Source organism: Crinia signifera, chromosome 2, assembly GCF_055691185.1.
Source record: "Crinia signifera chromosome 2, ASM5569118v1, whole genome shotgun sequence".
NCBI lineage: Eukaryota > Metazoa > Chordata > Amphibia > Anura > Myobatrachidae > Crinia > Crinia signifera.
In genome coordinates, this window is record NC_139218.1 from 188,023,483 (window position 1) to 188,041,246 (window position 17,764).

A 17,764-nucleotide genomic window follows, 5' to 3' on the forward strand; every position below is an offset into this window, starting at 1 on the left:
GTTGGACAAGGTGTGCCGGGGTCACATGACCTCAGCTGCCTGCCTTGTCTTCGGCTGGAAGCCCCCAAATATGTCTCTCTCTACTGACTTATATTTGCAAGCCCTGGACAAATCATTCGATGGTCGGTGACCATCGAATAATTTCTCCAGCAGCGGGTGGGCACATGCGAGAGGAAATGGCGGCAGGGGGCAGAGATTCGCCGGGGCGGCGTCATAAGGACTTGGTAAGCTGTGAGTTTCACAGCATACCAAGTCAATCAGAATCACCTCTTATATCATTAACAAAGAGCACCCCTGCGGGTTGCTAACGACCCCTTCTGTCATCTGTTCATGCAAATCCTGACTATATCACCAATGACAGCATGCCTCTGGGTCCTGTCTGTGGCAACTGAACAATATAGTTAAAGATAATGTTTAAAGTATATGCACTATATCATTTGCTCAGGGAGTTCCAGCCAGTTCAAGGGAAATCAGTAACAATATCGTTCATAGACGATATCACCTAATGTGTATATTAAATGATCTGCGTGATAGCAACCATCGTTAACGCTATTTTTGTGCATATCGTCCAGTGTGATTGCACTATATTGTTAACAATGCACGCTGTTTGGTCGATAGTGGTGTCCTCCATCATCTGTACATGCAGTAATATGGAGGATATAGCTAGTGATGGCCATTCCACATTATGACCATCACTCCCCCACCTCCACCAGCATTGCAAGATCCTATCACTCCTGATATTGCTATTTGCAGTACTATTTTTCTGGAAAAATACGTTTAGGAACTCCAGGTCTGCGGGTGGATCAATTAAATAAATAAAAAAAACATATATAATAGAGAGAGGGAGGGAGAGATAGATGTATATATTGTATTTAGAAACAAAGGCAGTCACAGGTGACATTAAAATAAAACTTATCTTATGAAGAGTACATTTTCAGTTCCTGATGATGTCATATTTAATTAGAGGTTCAGGAACTGAGGGCCTTATTCTAGTTCACTCTTTCTGACAAAATCCTTCTTAGATGGACAAAACCATGTGCGCTGCAGGTGGGGCAGATGTTACTTGTGCAGAGAGAATTAGATTTGGGTGGGGTTTTACTTCAAAGTGAGATCTATATTGCAGTGTAAAAATAAAGCAGACAGTATTTACCCTGCACAGAAACAAAATAACTCACACAAATCTAATTATCTCTGCACATTTTACATCTGCTCCCCTGCAGTGCACATGGTTTTGTCCATCTAAGAAGGATTTTGTCAGAAAGAGTGAACTAGAATAAGGCCCTGAGTTTCTGCTGGTTCCTGCTGAAAAATAGCACTGGCTATGGGTACACATCATCTAATGTGTACCCAGCTTTAATGTAGTTCTTTTGGATCTCTCTCTAGGGGTGAAAAAAATTCATACCAAAAGCACTGGATAGAGTATTTTTATTACAGAATATAATTGAGTACATACAATGAATAATTTAAACATAATTTAAATAACTCAATCTTCATCTATATCCGGGGTGTCAAACTTGCGGCCCTCCAGCTGTTGTGGAAGTACACATCTCAGCATACCTGACCACAGATTTTCTTTTAGGGAATGCTAAAAGTGTGGCAAGACATGCTGGTATATGTAGTTCCACAAGAGCTGGAGGGCCGCAAGTTTGACAACCATGATCTATATCTATACATATATAAAATCATGATCTATTAATAAATACAATCGCCATCAAATACCTTTACATGCTGATAATAATGGCTATTTCATAAATTATCAGGCAGAGATGTCGCTTCATAAGCTTCAGGTGAGATATCTTATCAACACTCCTATAGTACGTCATGTGACATAGCCTTAGAAGGGTGTGCAGCGGGAAAATGCCCTCTGGCCCCAAAAGCTTATAGTTTGATTTGTAATGTTTTCACTGTGTTAGACGGGAAACTGACCTTTTACTCTGTAGGAAAGAAGCACAGGTGGTTCATGGGTATTATATTTATGCTGTACATGTTTAACTTACATATTTGTTAGAACTATTTTTCTGTAAAAATAAGTTCATGATCTCTGCGAGAAAGAAAAACATTGATATATAGATATAAAATATATGTAACATCTATCTATTATTAGAAAATAAAGCACTGAAAAGGAACATTAAATGAAAACTTTTTTTATGGAAAGTGCATTTCAGCCGAGGACAGGTTCAGGAACCCTGTTCCTGATGAGGTCATATTTAATGAGAGGTTCAGGATTTGTGTTCCTACTAGTTCCTGCTGAAAAATAGCACTGTTTATATAGCACCAGCATATTCTGTTGCACTTTATAATTAGGTTCAAACAGTAATAAAACTAGAATGTGTTCTATATCAGCCAGACAAAGTGGTAAAAGGGCCCCGTTCACAAGCTTACAATGCAGAACTATTCATTCATTGTAAGTCTGTATTGTACTGCGCATTAGCTTTCTTAATGTATTTGTGTTCATACATGTACTTTATATATATATATATATATATATATATATATATATATATATATATATATCCTCCAAATGATGGGCGTCACTCCGGGACTTAGTGAAGCAAAGTGAAATTTTATTCCTTCCTTACGGTCAACGGCGTTTCGGGTATTAACCCTTCGTCAGGACCAGAAGTTTTAACAATGTGCAATGGAAGGAATAAAATTTCACTTTGCTTCACTAAGTCCCAGAGTGACGCCCATCAGCGGCATAACGAAAACTTTTGCTCCCCCCCCGCCGGGAAAATTTCGCCGCCCGAACCCCCCCCCCGGGACAATTTCGCTGCTGCCCCCTGTTAAAAGCCCCCCCCCCTTCCCCCCCCGGGGAGCTGGCAGGGGGGTTCCTGATGAGGTCATATTTAATGAGAGGTTCAGGATTTGTGTTCCTACTAGTTCCTGCTGAAAAATAGCACTGTTTATATAGCACCAGCATATTCTGTTGCACTTTATAATTAGGTTCAAACAGTAATAAAACTAGAATGTGTTCTATATCAGCCAGACAAAGTGGTAAAAGGGCCCCGTTCACAAGCTTACAATGCAGAACTATTCATTCATTGTAAGTCTGTATTGTACTGCGCATTAGCTTTCTTAATGTATTTGTGTTCATACATGTACTTTATATATATATATATATATATATATATATATATATATATATATATATATATATATATATATATATAGCCTCCAAATGATGGGCGTCACTCCGGGACTTAGTGAAGCAAAGTGAAATTTCATTCCTTCCTTACGGTCAACGGCGTTTCGGGTATTAACCCTTCGTCAGGACCAGAAGTTTTAACAATGTGCAATGGAAGGAATAAAATTTCACTTTGCTTCACTAAGTCCCAGAGTGACGCCCATCAGCGGCATAACGAAAACTTTTGCTCCCCCCCCGCCGGGAAAATTTCGCCGCCCGAACCCCCCCCCCCCCCCCCCGGGACAATTTCGCTGCTGCCCCCTGTTAAAAGCCCCCCCCCCCCTTCCCCCCCCGGGGAGCTGGCAGGGGGGTCCCTACCATTCCTATTCAATGTAGGATCTGTTCTTCCAACTGGCAGAATATATTCTGACAGTCATAGGGCTATTGCACATGCTCCTGCTCCTGCCGGGTGGCATAAACCCGCACGGCCAAAAGCTCACAGTAGTTAATAATGGACATGATTCTGTACATTCACACGGGCTGGCCACGGCCCGGCCAACCGGTTGCAGACGGATCCCACCACTGGAAGGGACGGCTGCCAGGCTGCCATTGAAAACTTTGACGTGCGGGGCTTTGCCGCCCGGCAGGAGCCGGAGCTTGTGTAAAAGCCCTTAAAGTCCCGGCATCGGCGAAAAAGGCACAACGATAGTCTGAAACGGCAATCCAGGCTCTGTTTCCGACAATACAGATCCGCCTCCATGGTGAGGCAAACCTGTTGCAAGCGAGTCCTGGCCGGGATTGAATACTGCCAGCTGCTATTTCCACCTGGTGGAAATAGCGACTGGGATTTCATATTTCCATTAATGGTTAATGATGCCTTTCATCTGTTTTACACGCTATACTGTACGGTATATAGTGAACGATGGAGTCATTGGTGAAAACTTGCAGTGACCTCTTTTGGTCACAAATTCAATGATATCGTAGCTGAGCGATTATCGGCAGACTGTGTATGTCAGGCGTGTCCAAACTGTGGCCCTCCAGCTGTTGTGAAACTACACATCCCAGCATGCCTTGCCATAGTTGTAGCATTCCCAAGTAGCAAACCTGTGGCAAGGCATGATGGGACTTGTGGTTTCACAACAGCCATAGTTTGGACAGACCTGGTGTATGTGATAATAGATGGAGTTAATCACTGCGCTGTGTTTGAAAAAGCTGCTCAATAGTTAATAATACAATAAAATAGTATCTAATGGTGATAGTGACAAAGTTGACACTAAGAATGGTCGACATTGACCGAAGGTTGACACAATCTTTAGGGCAACATGAGTAAGGTCGACATGAGTTTTTGGTGTCTATGTCGACATGCAGGGCCGGATTTGTGCCTAGGCCCGTGAGGCATCGGCCTCAGGGCGGCACCATTTAAGGGCGGCAGGCAGGCTGACATTCTGTTAAATAGCAGCATGGCACAGCGGGTGGGCAGCGGCGAGTGACGAGCGCCGCCACAGACATGAATTATCATATGTTGGCGGCAGCGCCGCTCGTCACCCGCCACTGCCCACCCACTCTGCCATGCACATTACATCACCGCTTAGTGGCTGGGTCCGACAGTCCCCCTGTGTATCCGGAAATGGCTCAGGCTCACTGCTGCCGGCGCCCGCCCATTGGCTACTCTACACACACACAGTCTATTGGCTGCGTATCCAGCAGCTGAGTGGCGCGCAGATCCTCCCTGCACTCAGTTAGTCGCAGTGTGAGAGAGACTGACGGAGACACTGCTAATCACTGTACTAATAAGTGCCTCCCTCCAGGTCATCTGTACAGTGAGCAGCCCAGAGTGCTTAAAAAAATATGAAATATATAAATAACAATGTATATACATATATGATTACATTAAAATAGGGGGGGGGGGGACACAAAAATGTTGTGCCTAGGGGTGTCCTGACCCCTAAATTCGCCCCTGGTTATATATATATATATATATATATATATATATATATATATATATATATATATATATATCGTGCGGAGGAAGTCCTTTTGTGACAAAACATGTTGGGCAGCTTATGAGTACTTATCCTCTGCACTAAGCTAAGCTATTTTACATCTGATCTTATATTTTAACTGGTTTTAAAACTTCCACTACATCAAACCAGTTTTTATAAGTATCACATTGTCTGTTTTTTTTATATATATAATAGTCCTTTTTCCCCATTTGACCCATTATGACCCATTTGGGATTTTGACCCTGTCGGGATTTTGACCGTCGGAATTTCATACCGAATCCGGCTGAAGTGCAGAACAAGGGGAACCATAGTAACTGCCCCTCCAAACACTGCCCCACATCACCATATGGGACTCTGTATTCTGCTTTGCTGTACTGTAATTAGTATACATTTTGTGTCTTGTTATGTTTGCAGTGCACTGTATACGTATATGTACTTTGTAAGCTGTGGATGACCCTTGTAACAACTATTAATAAAGGTTAATAATGATACGCCTATAATTTCATAGTTTGTAGTGCATTTTGCAGCTCTTCTTTCTTTTTAAAGTAATGTATTTTTATTTTTTTACCTTGTGAATGTATTTTCATGGTCCTCAAAATCTAACAATCTCAATATATCTGATTTGCAGCAAATTATTGTACATTCTCATTTCAAAGTCAAATTAAATGTAAAGTAGCCGGGACTGCAGCCCCAGGCCTCCACTGAAAAATAGACACATTACCATGACAGCATGATGATGATGATGATGATGATGAATGACCACACAAACTGCACATACAGTTGGCAATAAATATATAATTAAAGTACTAAAATTGTATTTCTGTTTTCCTCCCAAAATTGTAAAATGTTTCTACTTTTACATATTTAATGTTGACGGCTGATAGGTTATGGATGTACATGCCCACATGACACTGGACCACCCACATAGAACCACCCCAACCACACAGCACATATCACAGCTCCTTCGTGAATTACAATAGATTATTGATCATTTTCAGGGCCAGGACCATTTGACTTAATCCAATCTTCTTTTGAGGTATTTACAATTTCTGAACCAAGTTCCTAACTTTAGAAATGTAAACCATAATAATAGAGTCTGAACTCTTCCATACCACACACAAAGCTGTATATTTGTAGTGCAGGGTGTTTTAAGGCACAGGTATTAACATCATACCCAATTTACAATGATGGGAGTGCTGTATTTCATTCTTCACCATTTGTGTTCCTTTTATAGCATGTCAAATGCATGTATACCCTGATAAAGTCCTCCCTCCTCTACCCAATGTATGATGTCATTTGTCCAAGTGTATAGAAAACTTTCTACTCCACCAGTAGCAGACTGCAGTTTGTTTTGTGCCTCATGAAAACAGAAGCATAAAATAAGAGTACAAGTTCCACATGCTAACAGATTTGTCAGTCATTGCTCCTTCAAGCTCAATAGATGCCGATACTTCCTTATTCCAGTACATCATTATTTTGAAGCTTAATGTCAAGTTCCACATGCTAACAGATTTGTCAGTCATTGCTCCTATAAGCTCAATAGATGCTGGTACTTCCTTAGTCCAGTACATCCATATTTAGAAGCTTAATGTTCTCCTCTATCATAGGAAACTGTTCCTTTGCTTTTCCAAAATGGCTGAACAGCCTTAGTTGGTCTTCTACACCAAGATTTCCTGTACGGTACAGATTTTACCAGATGCATCGAAAGCTCCATAAGCTTTGCAAGACCTCACTCTCTCCATCATCTCTCCTACTGTAGCTGAATGATTTGCATCTTATCTTTTTCTTTTCCATGCATAGTCTGAGGGCAGTTTAGAGGCAGTGAATGAGATGAGTTTCCTGGCATACATGATTTTCTTGTTGTTTGTGGCAATATCTCTGTGGAAGAAGAAAGTATTAACATAGGTAATAGTCAAAAACCCTTTTATATTTTGTAAACCAGTTCAAGAAGGGTATAGAGCTAATACTGCATGCATCTTAGTATTGATACGGATGATTCAATTGCTTGCAATAATATTGCTATCTTTCATATCCTCTGTTACGTTGATAATCTTTTGTCAGGATATCTGATATTACTCTGGACATCTTTAGCTGCCAAGCAATAGCGGTGTGCCCTTTTTGTACAGGCATAGTCCAAGATTTGCTCTGCAATAATGAAGTCCTTGAAATCCACTCCAAAGGAATTCAATTTCACATTTGTTTATACCTCTTATCTCTGCAATTTTTATAGAGCAATTTGTGGCGCTCTGCCCTTCCAGCTCCTATAAACTGGGGGAGGTATAGAAGGTAAAAGTTAAGTTTAAGGTGAGGCCACAAAAGTAAACAGAAGGAGGCAGCCATTTATAAAACTTTCCTTTGCAGTCAATGCTTCTACATTACTGCCAGTGGTGGCTCCAGAGCTCAGTTCAAAATTCAAATAGGGGAGAAACACCAACTGGTAGTGAATGTTTTGATTGGCAGTTGGTGGCAATTGCTGTGGCTGCCCTATTTGAATTTTGAACTGTGCTGGAGCTTCCCATGATTTACCTCTATTCTTGTTTGTCAAAAAAACATTCATACCCATGTGTTTGTCCCTAAAGAACAAAACATTGCTTATGTAGCTCCATTAACTATATGCCGTCTTGAGGGTGCTAGGTAATCTAATAAGCAATCACTATATAATTTAATTTTTAACCAAGAGGGGCTCTTTTCGTAGCCCCAAAATGGAATTCAATAGTGCTGCAGTATGCAGCAATAATAAAAGCCCACTTTTTAGGTCTTTAATGCAAATATTCATTAACTTGGCCCAGAGATAGCAGTTACCAGACAGCAGTAATAATGCAGTTTGTATGCAATATACATGAATTATTATCTTTATTTTTAAGAATGTATTAATATAGTTCCAGAATAATTCATTGCACTTTACAATTAGGATCAAAACAAGGCGGTATGATAACAGATAAGGCGGAAAGGTGGCCCTGCTTATACAATAAGCTTACAAATCATGACATGTTGGCCATTATACCACTTGATTACATGGTATTAGTGATTACACCTTGTGCATCTTACCGGAGAACATGCAAAAGGTGGACTTGAGACTTCTTCAGGTTTATTGGTAACATTTCCTCCGCTGCTCTTGGTTTTGGATCAGTAATGCTATTATAGACACAGAAAAAAAGGTATTACACTTGCTCCCTTTCTTAGTGGATACAGTATGTTGAAGATGGTACACAAGCTTTGCTTTCTGAATGCTATCTCATGGTTACAGCATATTTTTGCTTATGTAATACTGTAAAAAGATTGTTTGGGACTGGTTACACATTTCCCTGTCACTAAAATGATAAGGTTAACACATGTATTTTTTATTGCTTTATTGCACATGTTTAATTGGAGCAATACAGGAAAGCTGGCATTGTTGGTGTTTTTTTACCGACGCCACTCAGGCTCATGCTGTATTAGTAAAGGAAAAGTACATTGTCATGAAATTTTTTTAACGGAGCAGCATAAATGCCTAAATATCAAAGATTTGTGCACTTGTGCTCTGTTTTACTATAGTAAAACTTCCATTTATGCAGAAACTGTCAGTCTTTGACTGTTCCTCAATGTAGTAGAATGAGCCACTGTATAAAAAGCTGGTCAGAGCGTTTCACTCAGGAATAAGAAGGGATACGGAACATTTTGAATTCTGTTAGGAAAACACAAATGGACGATTCAGACCCAATCAGTCTGATTCAAATTCGACTCCGTTTATGATGAGGCTCTGCACATCATACCTGCCTACCTGACCCTCACCCTAAAGGAGAAAATACTCTGTTCCTGGACTTTCCTGGTAATGTATGATTGCCTTTGGTGAGCTACTTAATTGATAAGAAAGGTGTTTCACCACAGGTGATAGAAAACCGGTCTGAATCAGGCCGAAAGTTCTCTAGGGGTTCATAAATTGGTGGCATCACACATGGGACAGTTCCCTGTAATATCACTGCAGTGTCACCCTAACTGACATGCTAAGCTTTACTATTTGAGACTTTTGTCTTACTTTTAAACACTTATCTGTGATATAGGCTTTATGGCAGGCATATCCAAACTGTGGCCCTGTTGTGAAACTTCACATCCCAGCATGCCTTGCCATAGATTTAGCATTTCCTAATAGCAAAACTGTGGCAAGGCATGATGGGACTTGTAGTTTCACAACATCTGGAGGGTCATAGTTTGGACATGCCTGCCCTATGGTATGCAGTTGATGGTTATATTTATTGTTATTGTTATAGTGATCGGAAGAAAAATATTCAATTTAATGTTAAAGAAATATGCTGTAAGAGATTAGGGTAACAGTGAATGGTGCTTATTGATCATATATAAACATTTTTAGGGCTGAAGTTGGAAAACAAATGTCTAGTTGCCAGTGATGGAAATATACAGATAATACAACCTAAATACAGCAAACCTAAATAACATGGTTTATGATCCTTCAATAGCCAAGATCATTTCTCATTATGGGCCTGACTCAGCAAGGCACGCCGCCCGGCCGAAAGCAACCCCCACTGCTAAATGCCCTCTGTACCATGTGAGGGGTTGTGTTCGCTAATAGAATCTGTTTGGTTATTATGGGCAACATCCCATCTTCAATAGAATTCCCATCTTAATCAACAAATAATAATAATAATTATCTTTAAAGGGCATTATTATTTCATTACAGGTTGAGTATCCCTTATCCAAAATGCTCGGGACCAGCAGAATTTTGGATAACGGATTATTCCGTATTTCGGAATATTTTAATATTTCAATGATGTATTTTGAAGTATCTTGCATTTATGCTGTATAAACACACCAACCACATGAAATGCACACAAATATACTTTATTTGTTCAAAAAACATGGTTTCAAAACATGAAACAAAGTTTGTGTATTATCTCAGGCACTGAATTTGAATGCCAAGCAATCATTGTGTAGCACATATATAGTATCAGTTACATATCATGTCCACAGTAGTGCTGTTACAGATGTCACCAGTAAGTTTTTAGCAAAAAAAAAAAATTTTTCCATTTTTTGGAATGTATGGTTTTCAGAATAATTCGGATAACGGATATTCGGATACGGGATACTCAACCTGTACTATATTAAGGGTCCAAAATAATGTTTAATAATTTCAACAAAACCATGATATTTATTTAATTGGATATATTCTTTGATTAATTGTTATTTGTAATTATTATTTTCTGCCAGTCTAAATGACACCCACATCATAAAATAATAATTGTTTAAGTTTTGCAATTTTATAATCTTAACTAATGTCATTGCGCCTAATAAACATACAGAGCCTCCTCATCTGCCGTTTGGCCAGATACTATAGATAATAAATCATGCTGTTTGAGCCATCTCGCCTATCAGAACCACCACATTCCAGCAGTTTAAATTTGATGGTTCCTATTCCTAACAGGTGAACAATTGGTAACAGGTAATGTGTGAGGTTTTGTAAATTTCTGGTTTAGCTTTAGTAAAGTTTGGCAGATTCAAAATCTCCAGAAGAGAAAAGGGAATTATGCTGTGTACACACGGGGGCGATAGGGGCTGAAATCGCTGGAAATATGGTCGCTGGCGACCATATTGCCTGCGATGAGAGTGTGCACCGGCGATATATCGCCGGGTGCGCTCCCGTTTTTACCCCTGTAGTGATCGCTGGTCGCAGGAACATGCTCCTGCGACCAGCTGATTTCCACTGCCGGGATATATTGCTCAGCAATATATGGCTGAGCAATATATCTCCCCCGTGTGTACGGGGCTTGAGATGACCATTATCTAACAGCATAATGGCACAGCTATACAAGAAGAGGGGACTTATTTATTATCTGTTAACAGTTTTTGTATACAGTGCAGCAGGTTTCATTGCACTTTACAATTATCTCTTATATTAATCTTTGTACTTCAAAATAAAAATACACAGAAATGGGAGTAAATAATGTTGCTAAAATGTGCAATCATATACAAAAACTATAGCAACCAGAAATGTATTTATGTATCTGTCAGGTGCCCATTATATAACAGGAATGTTGCACCTTCAGGGTCCTTCCACAAGACAAGAGTCACAAATACGGATATAACGGTATCCCCACACTCACCGTGCCTCATTCTGGTAGCAGAAGCTGACACAGTTCCTGTCCTTCATGTTATCACACTGACACCGTGTAGCTGCTCTCCTCCGACGCCTTCTTGGGCTTCCTAGGCCATAAGGCAGGGTTTGACTGTAAATACAGATGTATCAAATAAAAATGCTTTAATAATATGAAAGACTTCCACTCATACAGTATAAAGCAATTCACCTAAGAGCTGTAATTTTGTCAGAAAATCATTGTATGAATTAGAGGTAAATCCTCACAAACCAGGCTAAGAAGTTGCCCAATTTAATGGAGAAAACTGTGCATGTGACTAAACAATGCAAACTAACGAGCCCTTGGCATGCTCTGTTCCTGCCAGTTACTGCAATTATCATTAGACAGCCATTTCTGCTTCTCATAGAAGAGTATTTTATTTGAAACTGATCCACTCTTCCCCATGATATTTATAGAACATTGTTTTATTCTCACCATGACACTTTTCATATTATGGGCCAGATGTATCAAGCTTCATAAGTGTATAAGGAGAGAATCCATGAAAACCCCCATTTTTCCTGGATTTATCTGAAAACAAAAAGGATTTCAAATGATGTAGTAGATAAAGGGTCAGATGTATCAAGCTTCAAAAAGTGAAAAATGGAGAGTGATAAACAGCCAGCCAATCAGCTCCTACCTGTTATTTTTCAAACCCAGCCTGTATCATGACAGGTAGGAGCTGATTGGCTGGCTGTTTATCACGCTCCATTTTATCACTTTTTGAAGCTTGATACATCTGACCCTTAATCTACTACATCATTTGAAATCCTTTTTGTTTTCAGATAAATCCAGGAAAAATGGGGGTTTTCATGGATTCTCTCCTTATACATAGAATAGATCAGGCAATCCCAACCAAGGTCCTCAAGGCACACCAACAGTGCAGGTTTTAGTGATATCCAGGCTTCAGCAGAAATGGTTTAATCAGAATCCCACAGATACTAATTAAGTCACCTGTGCTCAAGCCTGGATATCTACAAAACCTGCACTGTTGGTGTGCCTTGAGGACCGTGGTTGGGAAAGCCTGGAATAGATCATCTACTCTAGATCACCAAGGTTATCCTCCTAGACCTACTTTTCTTTATTTGATATGCTTTATGTGACTATGGGTCAGATGCAATAAGCTTCAAAAGTGATAAAATGGAGAGTGATAAACAGCCAGCCAATCAGCTCCTACCTGCCATGTCACAGACTGTGTGGCAGGAGCTGAGTGGTTGGTTGCTTATCACTCTCCATTTTATCACTTTTGAAGCTTAGTACATCTGGCCCTATAGCCTTACTGTCTCAACAATCCAGGGTATAAAGCCTATCCTCATGGTACAATAGTCATCTGTACTCACCTTCCTGTATTTATCCATATTATATCCAGATGACAAAAATATATACACTCCTTGTCCATCCAGTTATTGCAGGAACATCTCTTTATCCGTGAGTGACTGTTTGGTGGTATGGTAGATGATATATCGGGGAAAGACACGGTGCTAGTTACTAAAGAACAATACAGAGATTTCGAGTTATTTCTCCTCCATAATCAAGTTTCATTTGGATATAAATAATATTCATTAGTTACCAAAAATGTTTAGTTATTTTTATTTATAAAATGCTAACATAAAGCACAGCACCACTCGCTTATTGTATTGGTAGAAAAATAAATAATATAAAGTATAGGGGAAAAAGAGGTGGAGGAGACCTTTAAAACTAGCAGAATAACAGTTGTGTCAGTTGGTATGGAGAAATGTTTATTAACATTAATGTCATTATTAATATTATTATCATTATTAATAATTTGTATAATGTTTAGACTCTACATACCGAATTGTCTGCCAATTTTGCATAGCTAACACATGAGAATACAATTTCCAGGGACATTATGCTGGGCTGGCATATCTCTATTCATGTTATATAAATTATTATTATTATTAGCACTGGACAATGAGGAAAACAGGATGTGCAATGTAAACACAAGGGCTGAGGATTTACATTCAAGTAGGAGTGGGTGCATTCTAATTAGAAGAGGGAACAAAAGCTGAAGCTAGAGGAGCAAGTGTGGCTAAGATTCAGATAGTTGTGATGGTGCTATGGTTTTGGTAGTATAAGTGGTACAATAATAACCTCTAATAAAGAGGTAGGATTTCACAAAGTGTTTATACGGTAGATATGAAGGCTGTTGGTAGCACCATAACTAGACGCTTAAGTGCCATATGCCAGAAAGAGCATTAGTGCCCCACATATGTTAAACAGGGACAAAGGGCTGCAGTCTTATGGGCCACACAGTAGTACTCATTGTAACACAAAATACACACAAAAGTAGTGCCCCTTATACATATAATGCCACAAAGTAGCAGTGGCCCTTAGATAAATAATGCCACATAGAACCACCAGGGCAGGGCATCATGCGCTCTTTGTGGCAGCGATACCAGCCACACCACCCTAGTTACAGCCATGGCTGTTGGACAGTCTGATTGGGCATGGAAGAAAATGAGAGGTTAACAGAGATGATGCATGGCAAGAGATATACTGTATGTATATATATATATATATATATATATATATATATATATATACACTGGTTTGTAGGCAGTACGGCACTCTCCCCTATGTGCAGTTACCTCTGTGCCTTCCACGGGAAATTGGTAAACAACTGAGTGAACAGGACACCAACGTTTCGGGGCCCGAACGCCCCTTTGTCAAGGTGAAATACATAATACATATATATATATGTATATATTAAGAGGAAAAGAGGCTGATATGAAATTCGAGATGTATGGAGGGGTGGTGTTCCTGATAGCTTTGTCAAAATAATAACACTCTAACTCCTGAGCCTAATACCCTAAACCTAAAGGGCAATCTGGACAAGCCATACGGTTCTTGTCTGCCATCAAATTATATGTTTCTCTATGTATATATATATCTGTGACATATGTGATCAGGTTTTATACTTAAAAATCTGCTTCTCTTCAGTATGAGCTTGTTGGGTCAATAAGTGATTCCTTGTAAAAAGATAGTTTACAGCCATCATAAACTACTATACATACCACACTACTATGTGAAATGAGCTGTCAGTGTTTGTATCATTGTGGGTGCTAAGTGCAGTAACAGTTTTAGTTGTCTATGCAAACTAATCCTGATAGCCATGTGATAATAACCAAGTACAGTGAATCAGGGACAACTGACAATTAAGTTACAACACCCGATAAGGCTGACAGGGCTCCTTTTGCTGCTATATAGCTGGTCTTCCTACTTACATGACTTGCAAAACCAACAAACAGTTCTTTAACTTGTGTAAAAGAGATTACGCACATGTATACATAACAAGCTTTAGCCCAGCATATTTATATCTTAGCAAACAAGCTTTTTGAGGGCCTTTGTCTTTGCTGTTGATATGCATTTCCACAGGCAGCTTCTGGCAGGGCTGTTCCGCTGCCAGACCAGAGTACGTTTTGCATTCCAGAGACCTGACACATAATGGATTTATAAAGCAGAGGGTTACCTAACACCTGAAGTGCACCACTCCACAGACATGACATCACAATCTTTCATACTGTATAGGTATTAACTGGATCATTGAGCGGCACCATGCACTACAGAGATGTGAATCATTGTGCAGGAATGTTTTCAAGTAGACTAATGAGTAATTAAATAATTAATTCAAAAAAATGGCAGCAGCTTATCACTGTATCATCGGTCATATCTTGCTGTAGATAACTCTGGGAAACAACTTCCTGATAATCTTCTTTCAACTCAGACACAATAGCCTCTAATTCTTATGTGGAGACCCATCAGAATTACCTCAAGTATGCGCACCACGGCAAGATAATACAGTATGTGTGTGGCATGCAAGTGAGTGTGAGCTCTTTTACAGGGAGTCACCAGTTAGGGAACCCTCTGTATGATTATCTGCTGTGCTGCAATTACACCCAGCATTGTCTGCACAGCTTGCAATCGATGGGAGACCCGATCTGACCTCAGAAACCCTATACTTACAGTAGCTACAGTATGTCCTGTACTCTGTCAGCACAGCCACTCTCTTCTGCAGCTCAGGACAGTATTATATTTGATTGTAATGATAATATAAGTATTGATGATGATGATTATTATAATATGACAGCATGCTAAAGGAGCAGAACAAAACAAGATCCCTTACACAAAACTATCAGAAATTATATGTTTTCCACAAGAAAAATAACCAATAATGAGAATCAAGTATTTTTCAGTACATATATTTATAGCAATTGTAACTGTCCTAGCTAAGTAACATAACGTAACAGTAGGTCGATAACAATACAGTATATATTAATCCGCAATGTGTGAATAGCAATAACAGTAACTATAAAGTTCTAGCTAATACTAGAAGTCTACCTGTAAAATGCACTAGTACTGCTTACACTGGCTGTAATACAGTGGGATAAGTGAAAGTTAATGTAAGATCAGAGCCTAGAAGTACTCACCTGTTGCAGCAAGGCACATAGCTATTATGCTCGTTCCCAGCATCTTGTATGCTAAGCAGCTGCTGAATGCTATGCACCTGCCCTCATCCCAATGGTTATATATCATCTTCGGCAGTCCCACGCCCCTCCATTGTGGACCAGGTGAGTGGAGAGGGTGCTGCCTGCTGCCAGTGCCTCCCACTGATAGGATATCTCTCTGCATGTGAAGAAATACATTTTATCGATGCTGGGATTATTGCTAAGGGAGGGAATGAGGGGTGGAGTAGAAAAAGAAAGAACTTAACCCTTGCATTGAAAGAAGAAATACAAATTGCACCACCACTATGTTACATATTTACATGTTTGTATTTTTGGGAATATTACAATCAGCTTAAATACAGTATACACCTATTTATAACATAGGTTATTTTATTGTGGTAGAAGGATTTCTGCCATATACAATATCTGCACATATGGATGTATACTGTGCAAAATATATATATATACTACATTATCTGGTTTAACATTTTTTTTCTAATTAACACAGAAGTTAGATTATGGTGTTGCTATAAACATTGTAATGGCAGATGTGTGCCCCTTCGGCATGCATATCTTAATTTCATCAAACTTAAACACTCTAATAGAAATAAAGACTCGGAGACGTAGGTTGGCAGAAACTGTTTTTAATTTTCTAATTTTCTGTTTCTAATTTTTAATGTTTGTTTTATTTAATTTTAATTAATTTAATGGTGGCCCAGAAAAGAACGGCTATTTAACTAAACTAAACTAAACTCCACCCCAAACTAGCATACGTAGGTTGGCCTAACTCAACACGGTATCCACTCCTCCTACTACCATGACTACCCCACCCAGCCAGATGGGGACGCTGTCCCCGAGCGGGTGATACAGCGAAAGGCCTAAGCCAATGAGAGGCGAGCGCACCGAAACCAACCAATACGCAGCAAACATAACTTAGTGAAAGTCTTACAACCTATCAACAAGCCGTTCTTTTCCGCCTACAGCTAACGCGTTTAAGACAAAAAAAAATTTACCCACCCAACAAGCCATGAATAAAGAGGGAGGGAGGGCGGGAGATTTCTCAGGAAAAAGAGGCAGACTCCTCCCATTCCTGAGGTAATATTATTTATTTATTTATTAACAGTTTCTTATATAGCGCAGCATATTCCATTGCGCTTTACAATAGCAGATATTGATACAACAAAACAGGGTATTTACAGACAGTCAACATGTAGGAGGGCCCTGCTCGCAAGCTTACAATCTATAGTCCCAGCTAACCAGCCAAACCTAGGATCTGATAGGGTCCCCGAGTCACATGACCCTCAGGCTGCACACCCAGCCTATCATGTTTAAACTACTCCCTGTCTATGCAGCCACTGCGTTGTTCTAAACATTGTAATGGCAGATGTGTGCCCCTTCGGCATGCATATCTTAATTTCATCAAACTTAAACACTCTAATAGAAATAAAGACTCGGAGACGTAGGTTGGCAGAAACTGTTAGCTGAATTTATTTATAATTCTTTAAGCTAATTTTTGATGTTTGTTTTATTTAATTTTAATTAATTTAATGGTGGCCCAGAAAAGAACGGCTATTTAAACTAAACTAAACTCCACCCCAAACTAGCATACGTAGGTTGGCCTAACTCAACACGGTATCCACTCCTCCTATTACCATGACTACCCCACCCAGCCGGATGGGGACGCTGTCCCCGAGCGGGTGATACAGCGAAAGGCCTAAGCCAATGAGAGGCGAGCGCACCGAAACCAACCAATACGCAGCAAACATAACTTAGTGAAAGTCTTACAACCTATCAACAAGCCGTTCTTTCCCGCCAAAGCGGGGATCTCGATCCCGAGGCCCCGCCCGCCAACGATCTAGAGCACCGACACAACTGCCAATAACAGATCCTCCACAAAGATCCAAAGACCTTCCTTGGTTAGGTGAATCCCATCAGGCCTATATAGATGTTGATAACCAAACCTGATCCTCTCGTGCTGAACCGTAACACCACCAAACTCCAGCACCCACCGAGCAACAGCTGCATTCAACTTCTTTCTGGACTCGTCAA

At 39.9% G+C, this 17,764-nt stretch overlaps 1 protein-coding gene across 1 annotated transcript; it reads right to left on the reverse strand.

Moving 5' to 3' along the window:
* Positions 1-5,920: 5,920 nt before the first annotated feature.
* Positions 5,921-15,804, reverse strand: LOC146058469 (endothelin-2-like). Its single transcript, XM_083170759.1, has 5 exons — positions 15,698-15,804; positions 12,590-12,737; positions 11,223-11,345; positions 8,176-8,262; positions 5,921-7,005 (listed from the first exon to the last, which is right to left on the reverse strand). The coding sequence occupies exons 1-5, from the start codon at positions 15,801-15,803 to the stop codon at positions 6,903-6,905; spliced, it is 567 nt and encodes a 188-aa protein (XP_083026885.1). The 5' UTR covers position 15,804; the 3' UTR covers positions 5,921-6,902.
* Positions 15,805-17,764: the final 1,960 nt, after the last annotated feature.

Excerpts from the sequence above, each read along its gene's own strand:
- LOC146058469 (XM_083170759.1), bottom strand. The coding sequence starts at position 15,803 with ATGATATATAACCATTGGGATGAGGGCAGGTGCATAGCATTCAGCAGC. Across the intron at positions 12,738-15,697 it reads TATGTGCCTTGCTGCAACAG|TAACTAGCACCGTGTCTTTC; the intron begins GTGAGTACTTCT and ends ATTGTTCTTTAG. Across the intron at positions 11,346-12,589 it reads ATATGGATAAATACAGGAAG|TCAAACCCTGCCTTATGGCC; the intron begins GTGAGTACAGAT and ends CTGTATTTACAG.